At 40.9% G+C, this 24277-nt stretch overlaps 1 protein-coding gene and 1 pseudogene across 6 annotated transcripts in view; both read right to left on the bottom strand.

Moving 5' to 3' along the window:
• Positions 1 to 24277, bottom strand: part of DENND5A (DENN domain containing 5A) — a 104798-nt gene that overhangs the window by 46925 nt on the left and 33596 nt on the right. For all 5 annotated transcript variants that reach the window (XM_053561346.1, XM_053561351.1, XM_053561348.1 and 2 more), the window contains 4 exons: positions 15991 to 16178; positions 7366 to 7683; positions 4320 to 4535; positions 2095 to 2329 (listed from right to left, as the gene is read on the bottom strand). In XM_053561346.1, the coding sequence (XP_053417321.1) occupies positions 2095 to 2329; positions 4320 to 4535; positions 7366 to 7683; positions 15991 to 16178 (957 nt within the window). The remainder of the gene's footprint in view (positions 1 to 2094; positions 2330 to 4319; positions 4536 to 7365; positions 7684 to 15990; positions 16179 to 24277) is intronic.
• On the bottom strand, positions 6513 to 7136 carry LOC128565249 (mitochondrial transcription rescue factor 1-like; annotated as a pseudogene). Its single transcript, XR_008374233.1, has one exon. The product of XR_008374233.1 is annotated as a mitochondrial transcription rescue factor 1-like (transcript).

Here is a 24277-nt window from a genome sequence, read left to right as displayed (position 1 = left end):
TGGAATGAGATGAGATGATTAAACTATTCCTCCAAGCTAAGGATCTGAGAATAATGACAAGAACCCTGAACTAGCATATCTGAAGTGCACAACTCTGGTGCATACCTCAGGGAGGTATCAATGGTAAAGATATTCCCATGATTCCTAGGAGCAAACCATATACAGTAGAACTCCTGTAGGCTGACCACCCAAGTACTACTACTTAATACTACTTCATCTAACACTTCAATCTAAGACTATTCTCTAGATAAGCTCATGTAAACAAATATGCATGTTTAATCATTCACTTAGCCAACAATTTTCAACATCGAAATGTAATACTAGAGGAATGAGAGTAAGAAAGTGAGTAAATGCAGTCCCTGCCTTTAAGTTGTTTCTTGATAATGATAACTCTAAAAAATGGACATAATAGAGTGGAGATAAGAACCAAGTTCCAGGAACACAGAGGAGGATTAACAGACTTAGCCTAGTGGCATAAGAGAAGGCTTCACAGAAGAGACCTCCCGGCTGGGTTTTTGTAATCAACACTGTCAACTGCTTACTCATAATTTACTCAACCCCTCTTTCCTGCTTATAGAACCCTGACATTGTTCAGGTAACCTTACATCCAATTCAATGTTCACTTTCATAGCTTCCCATGCACTTGAGGGTGGTCATATGACTATGAGACAACAAAAGTTTTGTTGTTCTTGTTTTTTGTTTGGGACAGTGTCACACTCTTGCCTGGCTAGAGTGCTGTGGCTCAGAGCAACCTCAAACTACTGGGGTCAAGTGATCCTCTCGCCTCAGTCTCCCAAGTAGCTGGGACTACAAGCATGTGCCACCATGCCCAGCTAGTTTTTTTTCTCTTTTTTTTGTGGTTTTTGGCCAGGGCTGGGTTTGAACCCGCCACCTCCGGCATATGGGACCAGCGCCCTACTCCTTGAGCCACAGGCGCCGCCCTAGCTAGTTTTTTTTCTATTTTTTTTTTTTTTTTTTCTAGTAGAGACGGAGTCTGGTTCTTGTTTAGGCAATCCACCTGCCTTGGCCTCCCAGAGTGCTAGGATTATAGGTGTGAGCTACCATGCCCAGCTGACGACAAAAGTTATTAAGAATTTGGTGGGGTTTTTTGCATATATTTTATTTATTTTTTTGTTTATTATTTTATTTTCTTTTTATTAAGTCTTTTGTACATAGATCAGAAATATATTTATGCCCATTTCAGTGTGTTGATCATTTGTACAAATTGGATTCCTTACATCATACTAATCAGCATAGCTTTCATCTTGTGTTCTACACATGATAGTTATTAAGAATTTGTGGAAGGCTGGGCAAGGTGGCTCATACTTGTAATACTAGCACTCTGAGAGGCTGAAGCAGGTGGATTGCCTGAGCTCAGGAGTTCGACACCAGCCTGAGATAAGTGAGACCTCGTCTCTAAAAATAGCTGGGCATTATGGTGGGCACCAGTAGACCCAGCTACTTGTGAGGCTGAGGAAAGAGGATCACATGATCCCAAGAGTTTGAGGTTGCTGTGAGCTACAACGCCATGGCACCCTACCAAAGGTGATGAAGAAATTAAAAAAAAAAAATTCCGGACTCTGAAAATTAAAAAAAAAAAAAAAAAAAGAATTTGTGGGAAAGCTTTTGCTTTCTGACAAAAGAGGGAAGACACAGGTGGCATCAACTTTCCCCTATTCTTGTCTTGAATATGAATATAAAAAGCCTCTGGAATGATAAGGCTACAGCACGAATATAAAAGCTAAAATGCAAAGGCTAGATGAATAAAAAGATTGAATCTTGGTTTCTGATTACACGGTTGAGTAGCTGAGCCAATACCAGGGAACCACCAATTTTGCATTTCTTATTAATTTGAGAAAAATAACCCCATTTGTTTAACCCACTGATGATTAGGCCTTCTAATTCTTATGGTGGGACTCACTCCTAATTTAGCATTTAAGGACGAGAAGTTTGCCAGGCAAAAAGATAAAAAATAAATAAAAATAAGGAAGAGCATTGTAGGCAGTGGGAACAACATATGTAAGGACTGAAACTGAGAAAGAGACTCAGTTTGGGAAAAGGGACATGTTACTGACATAATCCAAGCGTCCCTACCTGCTTCATCCACAGTAGTGCACTTCTGGTACATGGATGTGCGGAGAGTAGGTGTCCGAACATTTAGCAATCTGATCTTATCTACTCGGGAATCAAACACTCGTAGCACAGGGTCTTTGTCATCATCATCATGACACATGATCTTGTTGTCAATGAAAGAAGCAAACATCTGGGTCTCCAGGAATCTTGAGAGGAAGGGCAAGTAAGGCTCAGGCTGATCTGACAGAAAAGATGCCTGGTGAGACAAAAAGGAAACTATCACTGACAGGAAAAAAGGCACATCGGCCTTGACCAGTGAAGGAGCAAAGGGAATTTCACCCCAAAATATGACTCCTTGGCATAAAGAATATTTTGAATTAAAGGCCATTTGTGATCAGGAAGCACTGGAAGACCTTTCCTCTATCTACATAAAACCTGAGTAATCTGACAGGAAGTCGAAAGAGGCTGCTGACTTCTTTTTTACATGCTAACAGCCCTGGCCCCAAATCATTTAAAACACAATACCTGTCTCTCAGATTAATCTATAAATCAGTTTCCCCCAGCAACCACTTGCTACACCTATACTTTCCACATTCTCCCCCTCTCCCTTCTAAAAGACCTCTATAGGGCGGCGCCTGTAGCTCAGTCGGTAGGGCGCCGGCCCCATATACCAAGGGTGGCGGGTTTAAACCCGGCCCTGGCCAAAACTGCAACCAAAAAATAGCCGGGCATTGTGGCGGGCGCCTGTAGTCCCAGCTACTGGGGAGGCGGGAGGCTGAGGCAAGAGAATCACTTGGGCCCAGGAGTTGGAGGTTGCTGTGAGCTGTGTGAGGCCATGGCACTCTACCGAGGGCCATAAAGTGAGACTCTGTCTCTACAAAAAAAAAAAAAAAATCATAAAAAAAAATATAAGACCTCTATAAAAGTCTCTGACCATCACAGAGACATTGGGTAATCATCTTGTGGTTTCCCCCCCATGCACATGGTATTTGGAAATGAAGCTTTTTCTTATTAATCCACCATAATCGTGAGTTGATCTTTCAGCGAACCAACCAAGGGAAAAGGGGAGGTTTCACCATGATCCCTACAGTTCTTGGTAATAAGTATCTCCAAAGCCACTCTGCTGCTCTCCCGAAAGCTGCAGCAAGGAGACTGGAACTTAATCCAGCCAGCACGTGGTGAGATACTTTACTCCCCATGTGCCTGGTATTTGGTATTTTGGAAATAACCTTTCTCTTACTAATCTACTATAATTGTGAGTTGATCTTTCTATGAACCAACCAACGGAAAAGGGCAGGTTTTGCCATGACGCCTATACCGGCAAAAGTAATGTGCCCAAGGAAACAAGTAGGTTAATTTTTCTTTGGAGTTTCCTAGGTGTTTATGAAAAGCAAGCTGAAAAGTTGTCTCATGTTTTGTTTTGTTTTTACACTCATATAAATTTGAAACTTTGACACTGGACCAAACCTATTCAGGTAACCTACTGGGGCAACCAATCTTCCCAGAATCCTGACCTTCTATCTGCATGTTATCTTTGCCTTAAGAGATCCCTTTGGCTGGAGGCAAATCAAATATAGAAATTTAGAGGTAGAGTCGGGTGGGAAAAGTCCATAAAAAGGAGAAGAAGCCAGTCCAGAGATTGGAAAGGCTTCATCAGCAGAGAAAGGAGAGAAAAAGAACAAAGTGGAGTCTCACCAGAAGTCAACCTGCTCTCACACAGTTTCAAGAGGCTTTTATTAGTATAGTTGCAATGAGGGGAGGGAATTATGAGAAGTGAGGGAAGTCATCTTTTTTCTGCAAAGAAAATGATGCTGAGGTCTTATTTCCTATCTCCCTTTTCTAGAGGTATTTATCTTCTCACCAGGGCCTTATCTCTAGTGTCAGCCAAAACCAGGGTAGGGGACAGCTTGTTCTGATATTTCCCAGGAACATTGCCTTCAAACCTTCCAGGAGTGTGGGGAGGGGGTGGCTATGATCATGCAGTTTGGTTTCTGGCCTGCTTTCTCTCACTATCTCCCAAAATAGCTGTACTCTTGGTAAGGTTGTGAGGATTTCTTCCACACAAATCACCTGATAGATTTAATAATCAGCACATCTGTTCTTAAGCAACAAGACCTATTTTATCAATATCAGAAGGACTATAAACTTGTTTCCAGAATATAATATGAAAGAAAAGCTCATTTTTGGTTACTTTTTCAAGACATAACTGGCAAGCTCCCATTGCTTTCCAGCAAGATTATACTCACTTTATCAAAGTTTTGCATCTGCTCTCTGTTGGTAAACCAGGATTCCTTATCCTGGCTAGGCTGAATAACAAACACCTCATAATCTGCAAACATCTGAGTGAAACGATTTGCAAAAACTTCCCGGATCTGAATGTTTAGCTGGTAAATCCGGAATTCTTCTTCATCACATTGAACTTTGAGATCCTTATTGCTGCTGGGGTCTTCACGAACTTCCAGCTATAAAAAAGAAAACAACTGAGAACATACACACACATTTTTTTTTTATCCCAAGGAAATGCAATTCATCTGATTTTGTTCTGAAGGAAAGTACTACAAAATCCAAAAAGGGGGGGGACCAGATATGTAGCAGCGCCCCTCGCCCCCTACCATAAGAATGTGACCTTTTGTAACTGTCCTAGGAAATAGCCCTGAGCTGAAGCAGATAACCGGTAACTGGTTCTGAAAGAAAAAAGCTAAGCAAATGTTTAACTGCTGATCTTGTCTTAAGATAGATGAGTAATGAACCAGAGTTCTTCTTATCTGGAAAAGCCCCTATGTCTGCTACCCCTCCCTAAAGCCCCTGCTATGTCTGCTACTCCTCCCTAAAGCCCCTGCTATGTCTGCTACTCCTCCCTACTTGGTTTTTGCCTTTATAAGCTTGTGAAAACTGCTGTTCAGGGCTTGACTCCTCGGCTCCTAAAAGAGTTGTGAGTCAAGCCCCAGCATGCTGGAATAAAATCCTCTTGCTATTTGCATCAAGCGCCGTCTCTTGCGGTTGATTGGGGTCGTCAGAGCTCAGGGCAGAGTGGGGGGTCCTGCCCCAAGTCTTTCGGTTCCAGTGCTCATTTTTCTTAGCAGCAAATGGTGAAAACAAAAGGGGAAAAAATGGGAAGGAAAAAAAAGAAAGAAAAAGGACTTTGATCTGAAGGGTCCAGTAGCTCAATGGAGAGTGGAGATAAGATCATTAGGGACTCGGCTATTCAGCCATGAAAGACAAGGTGCTAATTATCTCAAGAGTCAGGAAGAAAAGAGAGGACTAGGAACTCAATGAGAAAACAGTGATGCAAAGCAACAGGTCAGACACTGGCTCTCCCATCCTCTCTTTTATTTTCTTCCCGTATCACTTTTCCTATCTTTTTCCCTAAAGATTTTCTTTAAAAAAGACCAGGGCTGGTGGCTCATGCCTGTAATCCTAGCACTCTGGGAGGCCAAGGCTGCTGGATTCTTTGAGCTCACAAGTTCAAGATCAGCCTGAACAAAATTGAACCCCATCTCTACTAAAAATAGAAAAACTGAGGCAAGAGGATCACTTGAGCCCAAGAGTTGGAGGTTGCTGTGAGCTATAACACTATGGCACTCTACCCAGGGCAACAACTGGAGACTCTGTCTCAAAATAATAATAATAATGATACTAAATAATTTAAAATAAATAAAAATACCTGCCCAAATGACTAAATACAGCACAAAAACGAAATGTTTCACACTTTACTTAAAAACATCTCAGCAAAATTATCACATTACCCCCTCTATTTATATGTAACTTATAAAAGTAATTTAGCAGGGAGAATGAGGAGGGTGAAAAGAAGGGCAAACAAGTACAGAAAGCTAATGGTTTCCTCAAAGTCAGAAAACAGAAAGCTTAGTACATTCCTGGAAAAGAGCATAGGAAGGACTAGAATTCAAGAGGTTCTAGACTTAGCTCAATACTAGGCATTAAGTCTTAGGCAAAACACGTAGGCTCTCTAAGCATCAGTTTCATCAACTATAAAACAGTAACTGCTCAGTTTGTCTTAGGTTGCTGTAAAACTCACAAGGCAATGGATTTAAAAGAAGTCTGAACACCCCAATTACTACCATCCTCCCTCCAAATCAACCTACCATACCACTCACAGAAATTAACAGGAGGCATCCTGGTGCAGTGGCTCACACCTGCCGAGGTGGGAAGAATGCCTTAGCTCACAGGTTTAAGACCAGTCTGAGCAAGAGCGAGACCCCATCTCTAAAAATAGCTGGGCGTTGTGGCGGGCACCTGTAGTCACAGCTACTCAGGAGGCTGAGGCAAGATCTTGAGCTCAAGAGTTGGAGGTTACTGTGAGCTTTGACACCACAGCACTCTACAGAGGGCGACAAAGTGAGACTCTGTCTCGAAGAGAAAAAAAATGACCAGTAGGCTTTTCTTGATGTCCAAAGAAGAAGTCTATTCAGATTTATTTATTTTCCACAAATGGTAAGAGACCTTTATTTTAATAAAAATGTCCTCTTTATAATTTGGCCCCTTCCCCAACCACTAAAAAGCATTTTTATCACTAAAAATCAATCCATTTATTTAGACATATTCTTCTTAGGCAACTCTAACTTCTTGCAGCGTCCCAACACCACTCTGTCTTTTTCATTTGCAGTCTTCTCTTCAAACACTTTTTCCAAGAGAATTCGTATCACTGTCTCTATTCCTGCTTCTTTATCCCCTTCAATGAGAAGATCCAATGTATCTCCCACTTTCACCGTTCTGCTTTTCTTCCATAATTTTTCCCCATTCAGCCTGAGTTCACCTTTGTAGAATGCATCTTCCTCGTTGTTCCTCCCAATATCTAGTCCTGTCTTCAAGATAACATCAAACCAAAAAGACAGCACTACTTTTTCCAGGTCTTTATAGTCTCTGACCATAAAGCTGACCAGGGTTAGCTTCAAGCTCCTCTTCCGGCTCGCTCATTTCGTCATGACCCTCCTCTGTATCACAGTCCTCTTCATCTCCTACTTTTTGTAGAGACTTTTTAGTAGATTTCTAGAGCTTATATTACTTTTCAGTCTTATGGAAAATGGAAAAATATATTCAGGAGATTATTTAAAGCTCTGGGAGTCTCTGCTATTCAGATTTAGATGCAAATAGTATTTACTAGGATAACACCTGCCAGATAAAATCCAGAGTCTCCCACACAGAACATTCTTTCATTGCTCACAAATATGCCTTGTCCTAAACTGGGTGCTTTCTCATCTCATACCTTAATTCTTCAGGACAGGATGTGAAAACAGACCAAAACATGTCACAGACTCATATGCACAGTCTTACCTTTTCCAGGCTCACTCCAGTCCTCTTGACCAAAGCCTGCAGCCGTGCAATAGTTTCATTCTCCTTAAGGAGCTCGTAGGAATGCAAAGGGGAGCCAGCGATATTCCCATTCCTTTTATCGGAGACAAACTCAGCAGCCCGAAGCCTCTTCAACTTGGAGGCACTCTCACTACAATGAAGGTTCCCTTCAGGGGGAATGCCAAATGCCATGAGAATCTCTGAGACTTCCTGAACAAATTCCAATTTGTTGGGAAACTGAGGCAAGTCCTCTGGCAGCTCAATGAAGTGGTTGTCAATGTCCACAAAGCACAGGTTAGCCTGGAAGTCAAAAGAGGATGAGGATTGTGAACTACCGCCCAAAGTTAAGGAAGAAGTTTGGACAGGATAATGAAAAGAGAAGAGAAAACACCAGAAATGGGCATAGATGAGATATGGTGCAAAGAAGATGGGGCTCAGAAATGAGAAAGACCTGAGTTCCAGGCTCCCCTGCCACTCTGTGTTTGTGTGACCTTAGAAAAGTTATTTATCCTCTCTGATTCTATGTCTGTAAGCTGTAAAATAGAGATAAAGTGATTTTAAAAACACTTTAGAGTCTCTGATGCAGCCTATACGAAATAATTGTTGTTCTGTTAACTGAATACCACTCTAATTGCAAAAAAAGTTGCAGCTGTTTTGTTGACATTCTGAATGCTTCTAAGTAAATACAATTTTATTAAAAAATAAATAAATAAATAAAAACACTTTAGAGAGAGGTGAGGATTTTATGTCATAGATGTTTAAGCATATAACACAGAAGTCTCACATACAGTAAAAGCTTGTTAAATGTTTGACAAATCCACGAATTCTATAGTCAGTGAAAAGAAGATCAGGAGTGAGTTAGAAAATCTAGGTTCCAAATCTGACTCTTGCAATCTGCCTATATGACACTAGCTATATCATTAATCCTTTCTAAGCTGTGGTCCTGATTTGTAAAATTTGGTGGCTGATCTTAATGATTTCTTTACTTCCTTCTGGATTTAAGATTGCTTCTGAGAGGACATAGAAAGACAACACTCTCAAACATTGCTGACAGGGTAGGTAATCTGGATTATCAAAGAACAAGTTGGCAATACCCAGTTACCCTGATTTTACAGGGGAAATTGACAGAGAGGTTAAGTAACATGTCCAAAGTCATACAGCCAGTAAATAGTAGAGCTGGGGTTTGAACTCAACTACCTTGACTTCAGTCAGACCCTTAAGCTCTTAACCATCTACTCTTCTCCTCCTCAGATGTCTTGCAAATTCCTTGTTCAATTTAATTTTTAAACAATTTATACTTTTACAATGGAATACTACTCGGTCATGAAAAAGAATGAAATCCCATCATTCAAGGTAACATGGATGAGCCTAGAGGACATTATGTTAAGTGAAATAAATTAGGCACAGAAAGATAAATCCTGCGTGTTTTCACTAGTATGTGGAAGCTAAAAAGTAACCTTATGAAGTAGAGAGTAGAATAGTGGCTATTAGAGGATGAGAAGGTTTGGGGGAAAGAGTATAGGGAGAGATTGGTTAACCAACACAAAATTACAGTTAGATAGGAAGAGTAAGTTCCAGTGTTCTGTAGCACTATTCTGACTATAGTAAACAATAACTTATTGTATTTTTTTCAAATAGCTAGAAAACAGGATTGAGAATATTAGCAACACAAAGAAATGATAAATGTTTGCAAACATAGATATACTAATTACTCTGATTTGATCATTACATAATATATACAAGTATGGAAACACTACACTGTAGTCTGTAAGTAAGTACAATTATTATGTGTCAATTAAGTATATGTATATATTTTAAAGTATATGTATATATATGATATGTATATATTTTAAACACTTTATGGTTCTTATCCCTATTGGAATTTTCCTACATCTATGTATAAATCAGAAAATCCTTTTATTTTTATATATTTAATCTTATAACCATGAACCTGTTCTAGCCAAGACAACTATCACTTCCTTCACTGCAGTGCATTATTAAATGCGTAAGGCAGGTCTGTTTCATTCATATAACAAGGATTATAATATTACTCATGTCACAGGTTTGTTTTGAGGATTACATGATAATAAATGTCAAGGATTTAGCACAGTACCGGGCATATACTTCATAATAAATGTTAATTAACATTGTTACTATCATTGTAGAATGTGAAACTCGAATAGATACATATACACAATATTACTGAACAGAAAAATTCCATAATGAAAAGATGCTAATAATCTCCAAATTTATTTGTAAATTTAATAAAAATATTTCTAAAAATCCTAGCAAGATATTTTTTCAAAGGGTATACTGATTCTGAATCTTGCCTAGAAAAATAAAAGGAAAAAATAGCCAAGAAAATATTGCAGGGAGACTTGCCTTACTGGATTCCTTTCTTTTTCTTTGAGACAGAGTCTCACTTTGTTACCCTTGGTAGAGTGCCCTGGAGTCACAGCTCACAGCAACCTCAAAACTCCTGGGCTCAAGCAATCCTCTTGCCTCAACCTCCTGAGTAGCTGGGACTATGGGCACCAGCCCAGCCACACCATTCAGCATTTTTTTTTTTTTTTTTGAGACAAAGTCTCACTTTGTTACCCTCAGTAGAATGTTGTGGCATCACAACTCACAGCAACCTCAAACTCTTAGGTGTAACTGATTCTCTTGCCTCAGCCTCCCAAGAGCTGGGACTATAGGCGTCTGCCACGATGCCCAGTTATTTTTAGATATGAGGTCTCATTCTTGTTCAGGCTAGTCTCGAACCTGTGAGCTCAGGCAATCCACCTGCCTCGGCCTCCCAGAGTGCTAGGATTACAGGTGTGAACCACCACACCCAGCACCCCTTGGCTATTTTTACAGACAGGGTGGGTATCATTTAATAAACATTTGCTGAGTGCATAAATTACTCTATCTACCAATCTATAACTACAAAAGAGAGCTTCCCACCTCAAAAATTCAAATACAAGAAGAATTAATTTAAATTTCATTTTTTTTAGGGTGGCGCCTGTGGCTCAACGGGTAGGGCGCCGGTCCCATATGCCGGAGGTGGCGGGTTCAAGCCCAGCCCCGGCCAAAAATAAAAAAAATAAAAAAAATAAATAAAAAAAAAAAAAATAAATAAATTTCATTTTTTAGAGTTCCTCCAGTATGTAACAACTTTGAGCTCTTTTAACCTTTGAGTTAAAAGGTCAATAAATGTTTAACACCTAAAAATAGACTACTTTTTGCTTATTCCTTTAAGATTTAAAAATTATAAATGCTGTTAGTCCAAGCCACTAAGAAGACAGTAAAGACAGAATTAAATCTAGTCACAAAGATTACTAGTCTCATAAGCCCTATCCCTATGGCTAACAGCAAGGCCCTGTGACCCACCAGAGGCACCCAATGCAATTCTCAATTCTCCTCTCTTTAGAGGAAAAAAAGCAGTTTCTCCAATAGGAAACAGAGGTAGCTAAAAATAGCTACATCCATTCAACAATGCCTAGTTGGCTTTTCTCCCATTGCTGTGAGTCAAATATAGATTGCCTACAAAGAATTTTATAAACTCCAATTGCTGTGTCCACATTTGTAGATACGCAGTACCTTTGGTTGGAGGTGGCAAGATAAAAGACAGCTGCCCAGACACATTTCAGAGATGAACTAGATTAAGGTAGATAGGAGCCTCTAAGTAGATATTACTGGCCATTCTTTGCAAAATTGGGCTGAAGGAGAACCCAGTAAGAAAGCAAAGTGAAAAAAGCTATTCAATTACTAGGTTCATACAATAGCTTCATGCTGTTTTCTCCTGAGCATGTACAGGACTTTAGTAAACAAGCAACTTACAAACCTTCTACAAAGTCCCCAGATGAGAAGAGGCCAACTCTTATGTAACAGCTTTGGGAAGAGGTAGCTTGGAAGAGATACTGAACCCCTACTGATCAGTTTTAGTCTGTTAACTTCCTGCCCTATTGAGAGGGATTATGGGAAAATTTAGCTGCTCTGGGGTAGCAACCACATAGATCCCCAAATCCTACAAAGTCTCCCAAATCTCTTCCTCCAGGAGATCACTGTGGGGACCGCACACCCCCACATACACACATACACACACACACACACACACACACACACACACACACACACACACACACACACACACACACACACACACACACACACACACACACACACACACACACACACACACACACACACACACACACACACACACACACACACACACACACACACACACACACACACACACACACACACACACGGAGTCCTGGAATGTTTCAAGGCCAGTGTTCCCAGGAAATAATAGTAACTTTCTACCCTGGCCCCAGGTAATACCAAAGATTAGCCCCTGGTACAGAGATCAGTCCCTCTGCAGAAGAGAATGACTCCCCTAACCCCCCTTTCCCACATTCCTACTATACTCATAAGGTTAATGAAAGCTTCTTGAAGCTGTGTGACAGATTCCTTTCTGATCTTTCCTCCTAATAAAACTTCTCCTTGGGGCTTGGCGCCTGTAGCACAGTGGTTACAGCACCAGCCACATACACCAAGGCTGGCGAGTTGGAACCCAGCCTGGGCCTGCTAAACAACAATGACAACCGCAACAGAAAAACAGCCAGGCATTGTGGTGGGCACCTGTAGTTCCTGCTACTTGGGAGGCTGAGGCAAGAGAATGGTTTAAGCCCAGGAGTTTGAGGTTGCTGTGAGCTGTGACTTCATAGCACTCTACCAAAGGCGACATAGTGAGCCTCTCTCAAAAAAAAAAAAAAAAGAAAAAAATCTTCTCCTTGATCCCAGAACAGGCCTCCTTTCCTTACAGTCCATCACCCTAACTCTACACTCAAAACCCTCAGTCACAACGCCCTCTCCCAACCCTGAGTTCCTGACACCAAATCTCAGCCAGCCTTTGGCCCCAGTCTATCCTCACGTTATTCACTGAAAGAGAGCTCAACACACAGATGACCAGGGGAAAGCTACTAAAAGAGTGTCCTGAAAAAGAGGGGGTAAAAATAGGAAAGAAAAGTCCAAAATTAAAAAGAAAAAAATGACAACTCCTTCTTCACTCAAATATTCTGTTTAATTCCCTGACATTGCTGTGGACCAAATGCCTCCTTCCTGGACTCAGACAATGAAGTCCCAAAGAGAAGCACAGGACAAAAGATACCTCACAAAAGCAGCTCAGCGCTTTCTCTTGCTCAGGGCAGCTGAGCTCATGTGTTGGTACAAAAAGGAACAAAGGGCTTTTTACAGAACAGACTTCTGATGCCCGAAGATGGGCAGCAACTGATGATTTCTGATTTAGGGCACTAGGAAATGTACACTCTCCATCCCTCTAGACAAAGCCCCTTTTTGTAACCAAGCTTGCCCCCACCTCACTACCCTGACGATGCCCCTACACAGAGCCAGGTGAATGTCCCCAGTCCTAACACAAAGCTTCCTTCTAGGGGCCAGGCACCGTGGCTCACGTCTGTAATCCTAGCACTCTGGGAGGTCTACGCTGGCAGACTGCCTGAGTTTAGGTGTTCAAGACCAGCTGAGAGTAAAAGCAAGACCCCCATCTCTACAAAAAACAGAAAAACTAGCCAGGCAAAGTGGTGGGCACCTATAGTCCCAGCTACCTGGGAGGCTGAGGCAAGACAGTCACTTGAGCCCAAGAGTTTGAGGTTGCTGTGAGCTACAAGGACAGGACACTCTACTGAGGGCAACGAAGTGAAACTCTGTCTCAAAAACGGAACAAAAAATACCACAAAGCTTCCCTCTAACAGTATATTTTAAAGATACCACAGAGTTTAAAGATGCCCATGAAAATACCAGAAACTGTTATCTCTGGGTAGTAAAATTTGAAGTAATTTTCATTTTATTCTCTGTTCTTTTATGCATTGTTAGATTCTTATGATTTGTTATTTTTTACCATTTTTACACATACCTCAAAGTTGTCTTTCAAAGATAAAATCACCCATTATGTATATCCCTTCATGGTACTTCAGTTCTTTAGAAAGCCAGTTCTTTTCCCCTAGTCTAAGGTTTTTCCACAAGAACTACATAGACTCAGATAGCAGATAACTCAGACGTGCTAAAAATCAAAGTATGTAATTCAGCTATGTAACTCTCCCAACAAATGCAAGAGAAAAAGTCTGGATGAAGTTAGATTCTGAAGCCTGAGAACTGTTTATGAAGTACACATAGGTATCCTACCATCCCGCTGGCACAGCCCCTTCCCACCTAGACCAGAGCGGGAGGCCAGAAACTCCGTGCAAAAGTTGCAGCAATGATGGGAAATACTATAAAGTGGATGTTCCAATGCCCAGAACGGAAAGAAATGTGGGGTTTCTTAAACAACCCACGATTTCTCAAACAGTCCCATTAAGAAAAGTGTTGGCCTCCCAGCAGCCTCTTTGTACGCTCATATGCATGAAGCACACAGAGCATGATGCGAAAGACCCTAGAGAGAATAAAAGTTACGCAAGTAAACAGAGCGCGGAAGCCAAACAGGAAAATAAAACTAAGCAATCTGTCTTCTTGCTAAGTGGCCTCTTTAATGCTTATGCATGACTCTTTGCCTTTCCATCTTCAACCATTTTTTGTTATTGTTCTTATTTTGACTTTAGAAAATCATAATTAGACTAACAGATATCAATATTAAATACACATTTGTTTAAAGCAAACAAAAAAAGGTTCTTTTTCTTTAGTCTTTGATATCTACTCTTTTTGTATGTATATATGTATAGTAGACACGTACATAAAAAAAAAATCTCAATATCCCAACTCAGTGGTTTTCTTCATCATTTTGACGTTTTCTTTCTTAACCAATCTTTTTTTTTTTTTTTTTTAGACAGAGTCTCACTGTGTCGCCCTTGGTAGATAAGAGTGCTGTGGCATCACAGCTCACAGCAACCTCACACTCTAGGGCTTAAGTGATTCTCTTGCCTCAGCCTCCCAAGTAGCTGGGACTACAGGCGCCTGCCACAAAGCCCAGCTATTTATTTTTTGTTGCAGTTGTTGTTGTTTAGCTGGCCCGGGCAGGGTTTGAACCTGCCACCCTCAGTGTATGTGGCTGGCACCATAACCACTGTGCTACAGGCATTGAGCCTCTTAATCAATCTTGTCCTACCCCAAAAAAGCACAAAGCTCTAGGGTCAAGGGAGAAAAAGGGGTGGAAATGGAAGAAACTACAAGGAAGACATTTTGATTCTAAAACAAAAGAAGAGAGAAAAAGAACAAAAAGAGGCATCTGACTATATTTAAATATCACAGATGTGGTCTAATTATCAGGGATGTCCATCAAGTATATTGCCCACATACAACTTCATTAGAATGCTCTTGTCTTTGGAGGATCCCTCACTCATATTCCTCAGCTATATGCAAAAATTTCTTCCCCAAAATACTTGTGGTGGAGAGAAGAAACAGAGTCACGTTAACACTAATGTATGAATACTCCCAAAGTCTCCTTCCCAGGCCTCTCTAAAGACTAAGAAATTCAGAGTAAGGAAGCTCTTCCCCCACAAGCCAGTTTTATTTCTTAGCCAGAAAATGACATAAAAAGGCAGACCAGGGCGGCGCCTGTGGCTCAGTCGGTAAGGCGCCAGCCCCATATACCGAGGGTGGCGGGTTCAAACCCGGCCCCGACTGAACTGCAAACCAAAAAATAGCCGGGCGTTGTGACGGGCGCCTGTAGTCCCAGCTACTCGGGAGGCTGAGGCAAGAGAATCGCTTCAGCCCAGGAGTTGGAGGTTGCTGTGAGCTGTGTGATGCCATGGCACTCTACCGAGGGCGATAAAGTGAGACTCTGTCTCTACAAAAAAAATAAAAAAAACGTTAAAAAATTAAAAAAAAAAAAAATTTTTATAATGAAGCTTGGCACCCGTAACTCAGTGAATAGGACACCAGCCACATATACCAATGCTGGCGGATTCAAGCCTGGCCTGGGCCTGCTCAACAACAATGACAACTGCAACCAAAAATAGCTGGGCATTGTGGCGGGTGCCTATAGTCCCAGCTACTTGGGAGGCTGAGGCAAGAGAATCGCTTGGGCCCAAGAGTTCGAGGTTGCTGTGAGCTGTGACGCCAAAGTACTCTACAGAGGGTGGCAAAGTGAGACTTTGTTTCATTCAAAAAAAAAAATCGGGCGGTGCCTGTGACTCAAGGAGTAGGGCGCCGGTCCCATATGCCAGAGGCGGCGGGTTCAAACCTAGCCTCGGCCAAAATCCAAAAAAAAAAAAAATCTGTAATGAATGTTTTGTAAATAAAGATACAGTTAGCTACAACTTTCTATTGTCCCTACCTATTGGAACTTAAGGAGTAACTTTTGAGACATCCTGTGTGTAAAACACTGTTTCAAGAAATGTGTATGAAAAATGTATGAATTGCTGCTCCAATTCACGGCAGCATAAACAGACATTGCCATGTATGTATGTCAGGTGATGAAGATGACATTTGTCTCTGGGAAGATATAAATTGAGCTAAATGTTCATTATTTTACTTTTTTCTTAAAAAATTATTCATCTTCCCCAAAATGAAAGCATATAAACTTGGTGACACCATGCTGGGGTCATCCTAAGGCTTTCTCTGCCCAATCCTGGATCAAGGCCAAAGGATCAATACCCAAGCTCTTACCTCCTGAGGAAGCTCCAGCTTGGACCGATCATCCAGGCCATTGGAATGCAAGCCCATCAGGTAGGGAACAGGAGCATCTAAGAAATGCAGGAGAGAAGCTGGGAGAATAGGGACATAGACATGCTGCCACTGGAAAGGAAACATGAGAGCTGTAATCGTCTCCGCCACAGTCATCAGTCTCTGGTAATCTAGGTCCAAAAAAAAAAAAAAAAAAAGCACATACATAAACCAGTCAAAAATGAGGCACTTGCTTCCCAAATAGTAAGTTAAAATCTTTAGTACAATTTCATGTTTAGTAAGGATCAAGATAAACTTCAGGAAGAGATCAGTGTGATATCCTTGCAGTGTCACAGAGAAAACCCAGAAACCCTGTGTACTACATACATACACGAGTCCCTGCTCATAATAAAATCTAATATACAAATAAAACAGAAATAATAAATAGCACCTTGCTCTCCAAATACTACCCCAGAATGCTAAGTAAATTCTTTAAGTGGAAAGGGAATGAGAGAACTAGAACAAAAAAGACAAGAAACTGTGTGTTCTGGGTCTCCCTTCCACTTGAAAGCCAAACTAATTCATTTACCACTCAGATACCCTTGCAGAGCATCCCATAAGGAGTTTATGTGAGTTTATTTATTTATTTATTTATTTTGTGCAGTTTTTGGCCTGGGCTGGTTTGAACCTGCCACCTCCAGCATATGGGGCCGGCGCCCTACTCCTTTGAGCCACAGGCGCCACCCAGAGCTTGAGTTTTGTCTTCAAGATCAAGCACAGAGAATCACCAACCATGTACAAGCTGGTCTTCCACATTAGCTAAGTATGCCCTACACCAGGCAACCTTTTTTTTTTTTTAATGTACACAGCTATGATTTAATAATTTAAAAAAAGCAAAAACAAACAAACAAACAAACATTGTGGCTATACTCTAAATTGCTAGCAAAACATAAAAGGTTAGGTTTGGGAATCCCACCACATACACCAGGCAGCCATTCATGAATGTGAATAATACAAAAGTGTTATTTTAACATCTCAACAAAAAGCCTACCTAGAACTTGAAAGACCCAGAGGATTTACTTTAGTGACCTGAGATCATAGCCGGAAAGGAAAGGCTTGAGCTGAATGTTTGGCTTTTCTTCAGAATGCAATTTCTAGACCTGTTGTGTGTTTTTTCTTTTAAGTGAGTAATAAATAATTGGTGAAGTCAACAAAATGGAGTGGTTAAAACTGAAATTTAACGAATTACTACTCATATATGGTATAATGATTTCAAGAATTTAAGGATAAGGCAGGAACATAAATTTTAAAATCACATGAGCAATATCCTTCCGAAACGACTAATTTCAAATGGTCAAAGGAAATAAAATGGTTTTATACACTAAAAACTAACTCCACCATATAAATTACAGCTTGGTTCATAAAGTACTTACAAGTAACAAAAGGCTTTCTAGAAAATTAGTTTGAGTAAAAAGGGAAAAGAAGCTAATATGTAGAAAAGTTAAGCAAGGCATCCTACATTTGCTCATTAATAAGGCCAATCACCCTGCTCCTGGCTAATTAGAACATGACCTGCAAATAACTTTACTAGTGTAATAAATATATATTTGGTCTTTGCCCCCACCTCCTGAAATGCACAGCTCCTAAAATGCTTAGAATCCTGGGTATTAAGAGTGTCCTTTGGCTGGCTGGGCTAGGTGGCTCAATTCTATAATCCTAGCACTCTGGGAGGCTGAGGTGGAGGACTGCTTGAACTCAGGAGTTTGATACCAGCATGAGCAAGAGTGAGATCCTGTCTCTACCAAAAACAGAAAAAATTAGCTGGGCTTGTGGTGGCCACCTATAGTCCCAGCTACTCAGGAGGCTGACGCAGGTGGATCACTTGAACCCAGGAATTTGAGGCTACTGTGAGCTGGCACTCAAGCCTGGGCAACAGACACTATGGCACACTCTACTGAGGGTGTCAAAGTGAGACTGTCTCAAAAAAAAAAAAGAATCTCAGATACCATAAGAATTTCTTCTAAAACTCAAAATTATGACAAATCAAAAAGTAAAAGCATGGGAGAAAATGTTCTATTATTATCTAAAGCTAAAGGTCTAGTCTTACTGTGCCCAAACAATAGCTTATAAATACGTATTTTAAATAAACATTACACAGAATGATTACCACCACCACCCCTTTTTAAGTTATGTACACACACACTCTTATCTAGATTAAAAGAAAAAGGCAGGAAAAACCCGTAAGCATGGCAGGTCTTAATAGTGAAATGATAGCAAAATTACTAACTCATAGTTTTTCAGTAAGGACTAAAATCAATCTCTCTTCCGGCTTTCATTGTCTTTCCCTCCCCCCTCTGAGGAGTTCCCTTTTCACAAACTACTGCAATGAGCAGCAGAACATTTACTTTATAACTATAAAATAGGACATGCTCCATAAAAGCAGATTTTTCAACAAAAAGAAATCTAATTCTAGTTTCTCCCCTACTCTTCAGAATGAATCTAACCTTGTATATGAAACTCAGAACACCTGTTTCTGGTAAGGTAGGCAATTTTATTTGCTTCTGGAAAACCCCGTAATGCACATGATGCACTTAATATTGTGGCATTCTTAGAAACAAAATTCCCCTATTTCAAGGCCAAACTCTTCTCATTTATGTGGTCTGGTTTAACAGATATTGGAAATTTGTGGCCTTTCTGGTCTGTGTGAGTTGTGGGTTTTCTTCTACAGTCTTAGATTTAAAAAAAAAAAAATCCATACTTGGGAGGCTGAGGCAAGAGAATCGCCTAAGCCCAAGAGCTGGAGGTTGCTGTGAGTTGTGATGCCACAGTACTCTACCGAGGGCGACATAGATTCTGTCTCTGGGAAAAAAAAAAAAAAAAATCCAGAAACATCCCACCTCCAAGCACAGCCTAAGAAACTATGCCTCAGGGATCTAGCAATTGGTGGCACACTAGGATGCTGACCTCCAAAAGCAAATGCACAAAACTCACGTCTTTATACTAGTATAAAATTATAAAATCAGTACTTCTTTTACCACTGGGTGTTCTCAAACTTTTTAAACAGGGGGCCAGTTCACTGTCCCTCAGACCATTGGAGGGCCGGACTATAGTTTAAAAAAAAAAAAACTATGAACAAATTCCTACGCACACTGCACATATCTTATTGTGAAGTAAAAAAACAAAATGGGAACAAATACAATCACATGGCCACATGTGGCCCATGGGCCGTAGTCTGAGGACCCCTGCCACCATTCCAAGAACATTAAACCAATTAATAGGAAGCAGATGAAGGTCCTCCAAAGTTTCAGCCAATCAAAATCAACTGTACACACTTAGCTCCAAGCAATTAGCTTCTCTCACAGGTCCCCTAACATTGTAATGAGCAGTACTTTTAACAAAAGCAGATAAGAGAGAGTGTAGACCACCACTCTCCAGTGGTGCAGAGGAAGGAATCAGCACAATTTTATGACTTATCTGTGTGCAGAGAAAGGCAGTGACTTGGGATCATTCTACATTCTAAACAAACCACAGGGCAGCTCCTCCACATTAGAAACAATTATAAATTGTCCTGGCACACTTGCACTTCTGCAAAAATTCTGTGAACAGGATGTTTCTCATAATACTCTTTGTTCTTGGGAAACAAACCTAATCTGCACATCCTGACATCTCTGAGATACATTATTAAATGAAAGTACAAAACAATGATTAACATGCTCCCACTTGTGTTGTTTTTTTAAAGTATGTATGCTGTATATACATGTGCAGAAAGAAAATAACATCTTGGGCAGCGCCTATAGTTTAGTGGGTAGGGTGCCGGCCACATACACCAAGGCTGGCGGTTTCAAACCCAGTCTGGGTCAGCTAAAACAACAATGACAACTGCAACAAAAAAAAAAAGCCAGGCGTTGTGGTGGGTGCCTGTGGTCCCAGCTACTTGGGAGGCTGAGACAAGAGAATCGCTTGAGCCCAAGAGTTTGAGGTTGCTGTGAGCTATGATGCCATAGCACTCTACCCAGGGCTACAGCTTGAAACTCCGTCTCAAAAAAAAAAAGAAAAGATAGAAAAGAAAAAGAAAATAACATCTCAGAGCCACTCTCCACCTCCTTAGGCAAGCCATGTCTGACTCCTAAAACTAAAGTCTATGAACTAAAATAAATTCTTAAGGCTCTAGAGCAGCAGCTGACTAGCTGAATCCTCTCTTGGCCAAGGGGATCCTCTAAAACTGAGTTGCTAGCCATTAGAGAGATCACACACACCACATCACATTTCCCTCCTTTCTTAGAGATGTCTTTGTGACTTATTAACAGGCCTAAGGCTCTTAATACTTATCTCCAGGTCCTCAATATACATAACAAACCGCTTGAGTTTTGGCATATTCTGGCAGTTAGTCTCTGATTAATGATAGGACTCTTATCTGAACTCAAGCATTCCTCCCCTGCTTCCTGGTCTATTAGTCAATTGACAACCAACAAATCTTTTTTTTGAGACAGTCTTACTATGTCACCCTCGGTAGAATACCGTGGCATCGCAGCTCACAGCAACCTCAAACTCTTGAGCTTAAGCGATTCTCTTGCCTCAGCCTCCCAAGTAGCTGGGACTACAGGTGCCAGCCACAATGCCCGGCTATTTTTTATTGTAGTTGTCGTTGTTTGGCAGGCCCAGGCCGGGTTCAAACCCGCCAGCTCTGGTGTATGTGCCTGGCACCCTAGCCGCTGAGCTGCAGCTAACAAATCTTTAAAGAACCCACCTGTAGCCAGGAAGGCTCCACTTTGAGCTGTCCCACCTTTTCAGGCGAAACCAATTATGCTTTCCACACATTGATTTATAACTTTACCTAAAATTCCTGTCTCCCTGAAATGTATAAAACCAACCACAGACAGTTCACTTGCTCAAGGGTTCTCGGCTGTGGCTCTGGGTCATAGTCCTGAAATTTGGTTCAGAATAAACTTCTCTGAATTATTTTATGGAATGTCTTCTTTTCCGTTGACAAGTCTGTATGATCTGCACTAATAATGAATTGTAAGTTTAACCTTACCAATGCAGAATAGGAGGCAACATAGAATCAGACATTCTTCCACCTATCAAGGGACATCTTCATAATTAATGCTTCCTTTACTTCCTTTTTCTCTTCTAACATTCACCTCATCTTCAGTAAAATGTAGTTTTCTAGGGCCTCACAAGAATTTGTCTCACTCCTGGCTGTCCTACTTTCTCCCTTATCCCTGCATGCTTCTAAATGCTGAAGCATCTAAATTTCCCTTCAGAAAAATAAACACTGGCCTGTCTGTGGCTCCTGTTTTTCCCAGGTGCATCCTTAACTTTACCTTAATAAATCTCCATTGATTGAGATTTTTGCCTCAGTCAGTTATTTGGGCTCACACATGATTATGTGTAGAAGGAAACAGGTAACAGAAATAACCTCTTAGAAGGAGAACTGGGGACCAGAGGTAGAGGTCTTACACTTCACTTTACACCAGTGATTCTCGACTTTCCTAACGCCGTGACACTTTAATGCAGATGATGTCATCCTGCTGTGGGCAGACCCACCTGGAGACTGACAGAAGAGCGGTGTCTCGGTTCCTAGGACCATCAGAAATACATGTTTTCCGACCCACAAAGGGGTCGCGACCCACAGGTTGAGAACCACTGCTTCACAGCCTTTGTAAAGCTGTAAATTTCTACTATATGATTGACATGTTTAAGTTTTAATACACCACACATATATCATAATGTAGACATAAAATTTAAAGAATATTAAGATTCATACCTGTGTATTCAACACCTAGCATTCTTTAAAAATACCAGGAAGGAAAAAAAAAAAATACCAGGAAGGAGGGAATTTTTTAAAATTAAGTGATTTAGTCAATGAAAAAGGACAACTTTCGGGCGGCGCCTGTGGCTCAGTCAGTAAGGCGCCGGCCCCATATACCGAGGGTGGCGGGTTCAAACCCGGCCCCGGCCGAACTGCAATAACAAAAAAATAGCCGGGTGTTGTGGCGGGCACCTGTAGTCCCAGCTACTCGGGAGGCTGAGGCAAGAGAATCGCTTAAGCCCAGGAGTTGGAGGTTGCTGTGAGCTGTGTGACGCCACGGCACTCTACCGAGGGCCATAAAGTGAGACTCTGTCTCTACAAAAAAAAAAAAAAAAAAAAAAAAAAAGGACAACTTTCTCTGTATTATCTGTCCACATATTAATTTGTTTTAAAGGATACTATTTTCATGATCTCTGGCTACCACATTGGGTGGGGGGGGGGGTCCTTCATTTTATTCCCTTTGGAACTGTCCTTGGAAGCAAACGTAGTGGGAGTAAGATGGAGTTAATCAGGCTAGGTCTGCTCAGCTTAGGTCCCAGGTGACCTTAACCTCCTATTTCCCCTTCTTATTGTTTTATAAATTTAGCTGTCACCCTAAAGATGCCTAATTTGGATACTTTAGGTGGACTGATTTAGAAGATTAACTTTTGAATTAGAATGTTGTAACAGGTCACTGAGTTATGCTAATTATTATTTGTTTTTTTGTTTGTTTTGAGACAGAGTCCTCAGTAGAGTGCCAGCGTCACAGCTCACAGCAACCTCAAACTCTTGGGCTTAAGCGAGTTTCTTCAGCCTCCCAAATAGCTGGGACTACAGGTGCTCACCACAACGCCCAGCTATTTTGTAGTTCTAGTTGTCGTTGTTTGGCATGCCGGGCTAGGTTCGAACCCCCCCAGCTCTAGTATATGTGGTTGGCACCCTAGACACTGAGCTACAGGGGCCAATATCTGATTATTATTTGGAATAAAGGTTGGTATGGTCTTTGCTTTCAACTTTTATGTATAAAACTGTGATTTTTGGAAATGGATAAACAGAACAGTCTTGGAGAGGGTTCTCCAGAATCACCAGCCTTCTGACAAAGTTGGTGGACCTATCATTATCTCTGCATATTGGCTGACAGTGACAGCCAGCTGGACCCTCTTCGACTGGTAACATTTCAATTTATGCCTAGAGCATTCACCACTTTTGCAATTAAAAAAAACAACAACAAAAAACTAGTTTTAGGCTCAGCACCCATAGCTCAGCAGTTAGGGCACTGGCTACATGCACCCAGGCTGGTGGGTTTGAACCCAGCCTGAGCCTCCTAAACAAACAAAAAATAGCCAGGCCTTGTGGTGGCACCTGTAGTCCCAGCTACGAGAGAGGCTGAGGAAAGAGAATCGCTTGAACCCAAGTTTGAGTTGTGAGCTGTGACACCACAGCACTCTAGTGAGGGCAACATAGTGAACGTCTGTCTCAAAAGAAAAAAAAAAAAACCCAAAAAATAAAAAAACTAGTTTAGATATTAAAACAGTAGATTTCTTACTAAAGTACACTTAACCAACTTACTATATTAACTGATTTACCCCACTTGCAGTAAAGAACACATGGCTACCACTAATTGAAATGTATGCTTAAATGAAGAATCCATCACATTTATTGTCAAATTTGTGCTAGTTAAACTTGTTACTGGATAACTAAACATATAAATAAATGGTAAAATATGAGGGCAAAAAGAAAGAATGGTTGTTTCTCTGACAACAAAATCCAATGCTTCAAAAAGACTTAGTAATGTGGGTGGTGCCTGTGGCTCAAAGGAGTAGGGTGCCGGCTCCATATACCGGAAGTGGCTCCATATACCGGAAGTGGTGGATTCAAACCTGGTCCCGGCCAAAAACTGCAAAATAAAAAAAAACAGGGAAAACTGCAAAAATGTAGAGGTAGTTTCCACTGAGCTTCTTTTGCAAAGTCCTTTAAGTTCTTGCTCCACTTTTAAAAAAAGTAACTAGAAAATCTAGTCAATGCATTATACAAGAAAAACAATGCAAATGTGTGATTTGGGGACCCCAATCAAGGGAAATGTCTGAACCCTTCATCAAAAGATTGGTGGCTATAGAATTACATGTTTTAATTTTTAAAAAATGGTTATGACTATTTATATCACTTTTAGGGTTCCTAGATTTTGTCATTTATCCAATCAAATGACCTACTAGGCCACATCAGATAAAGACTTGCTCTGTACATAATTTTAAAGCAACCACTAAAAAAAAGGACACTATTAAAACAAAACTATTTCTACTTGGAACACAGAGCAAACATTATCCAAAAGTAAATAAAATGACCTACATAGAAACATTCCTTAAAACTGCCAGTTCAGGGGCGGTGCCTGTGGCTCAGTGAGTAGGGCACCAGCCCCATATGCCGAGGGTGGCGGGTTCAAACCCAGCCCCGGCCAAACTGCAACAAAAAAAATAGCCGGGCATTGTGGCGGCGCCTGTA

Source organism: Nycticebus coucang, chromosome 14 (assembly GCF_027406575.1).
Source record: "Nycticebus coucang isolate mNycCou1 chromosome 14, mNycCou1.pri, whole genome shotgun sequence".
In the NCBI taxonomy this organism is placed as follows: Eukaryota; Metazoa; Chordata; class Mammalia; order Primates; family Lorisidae; genus Nycticebus; species Nycticebus coucang.
This window is presented reverse-complemented; position numbering and strand designations above follow the sequence as displayed.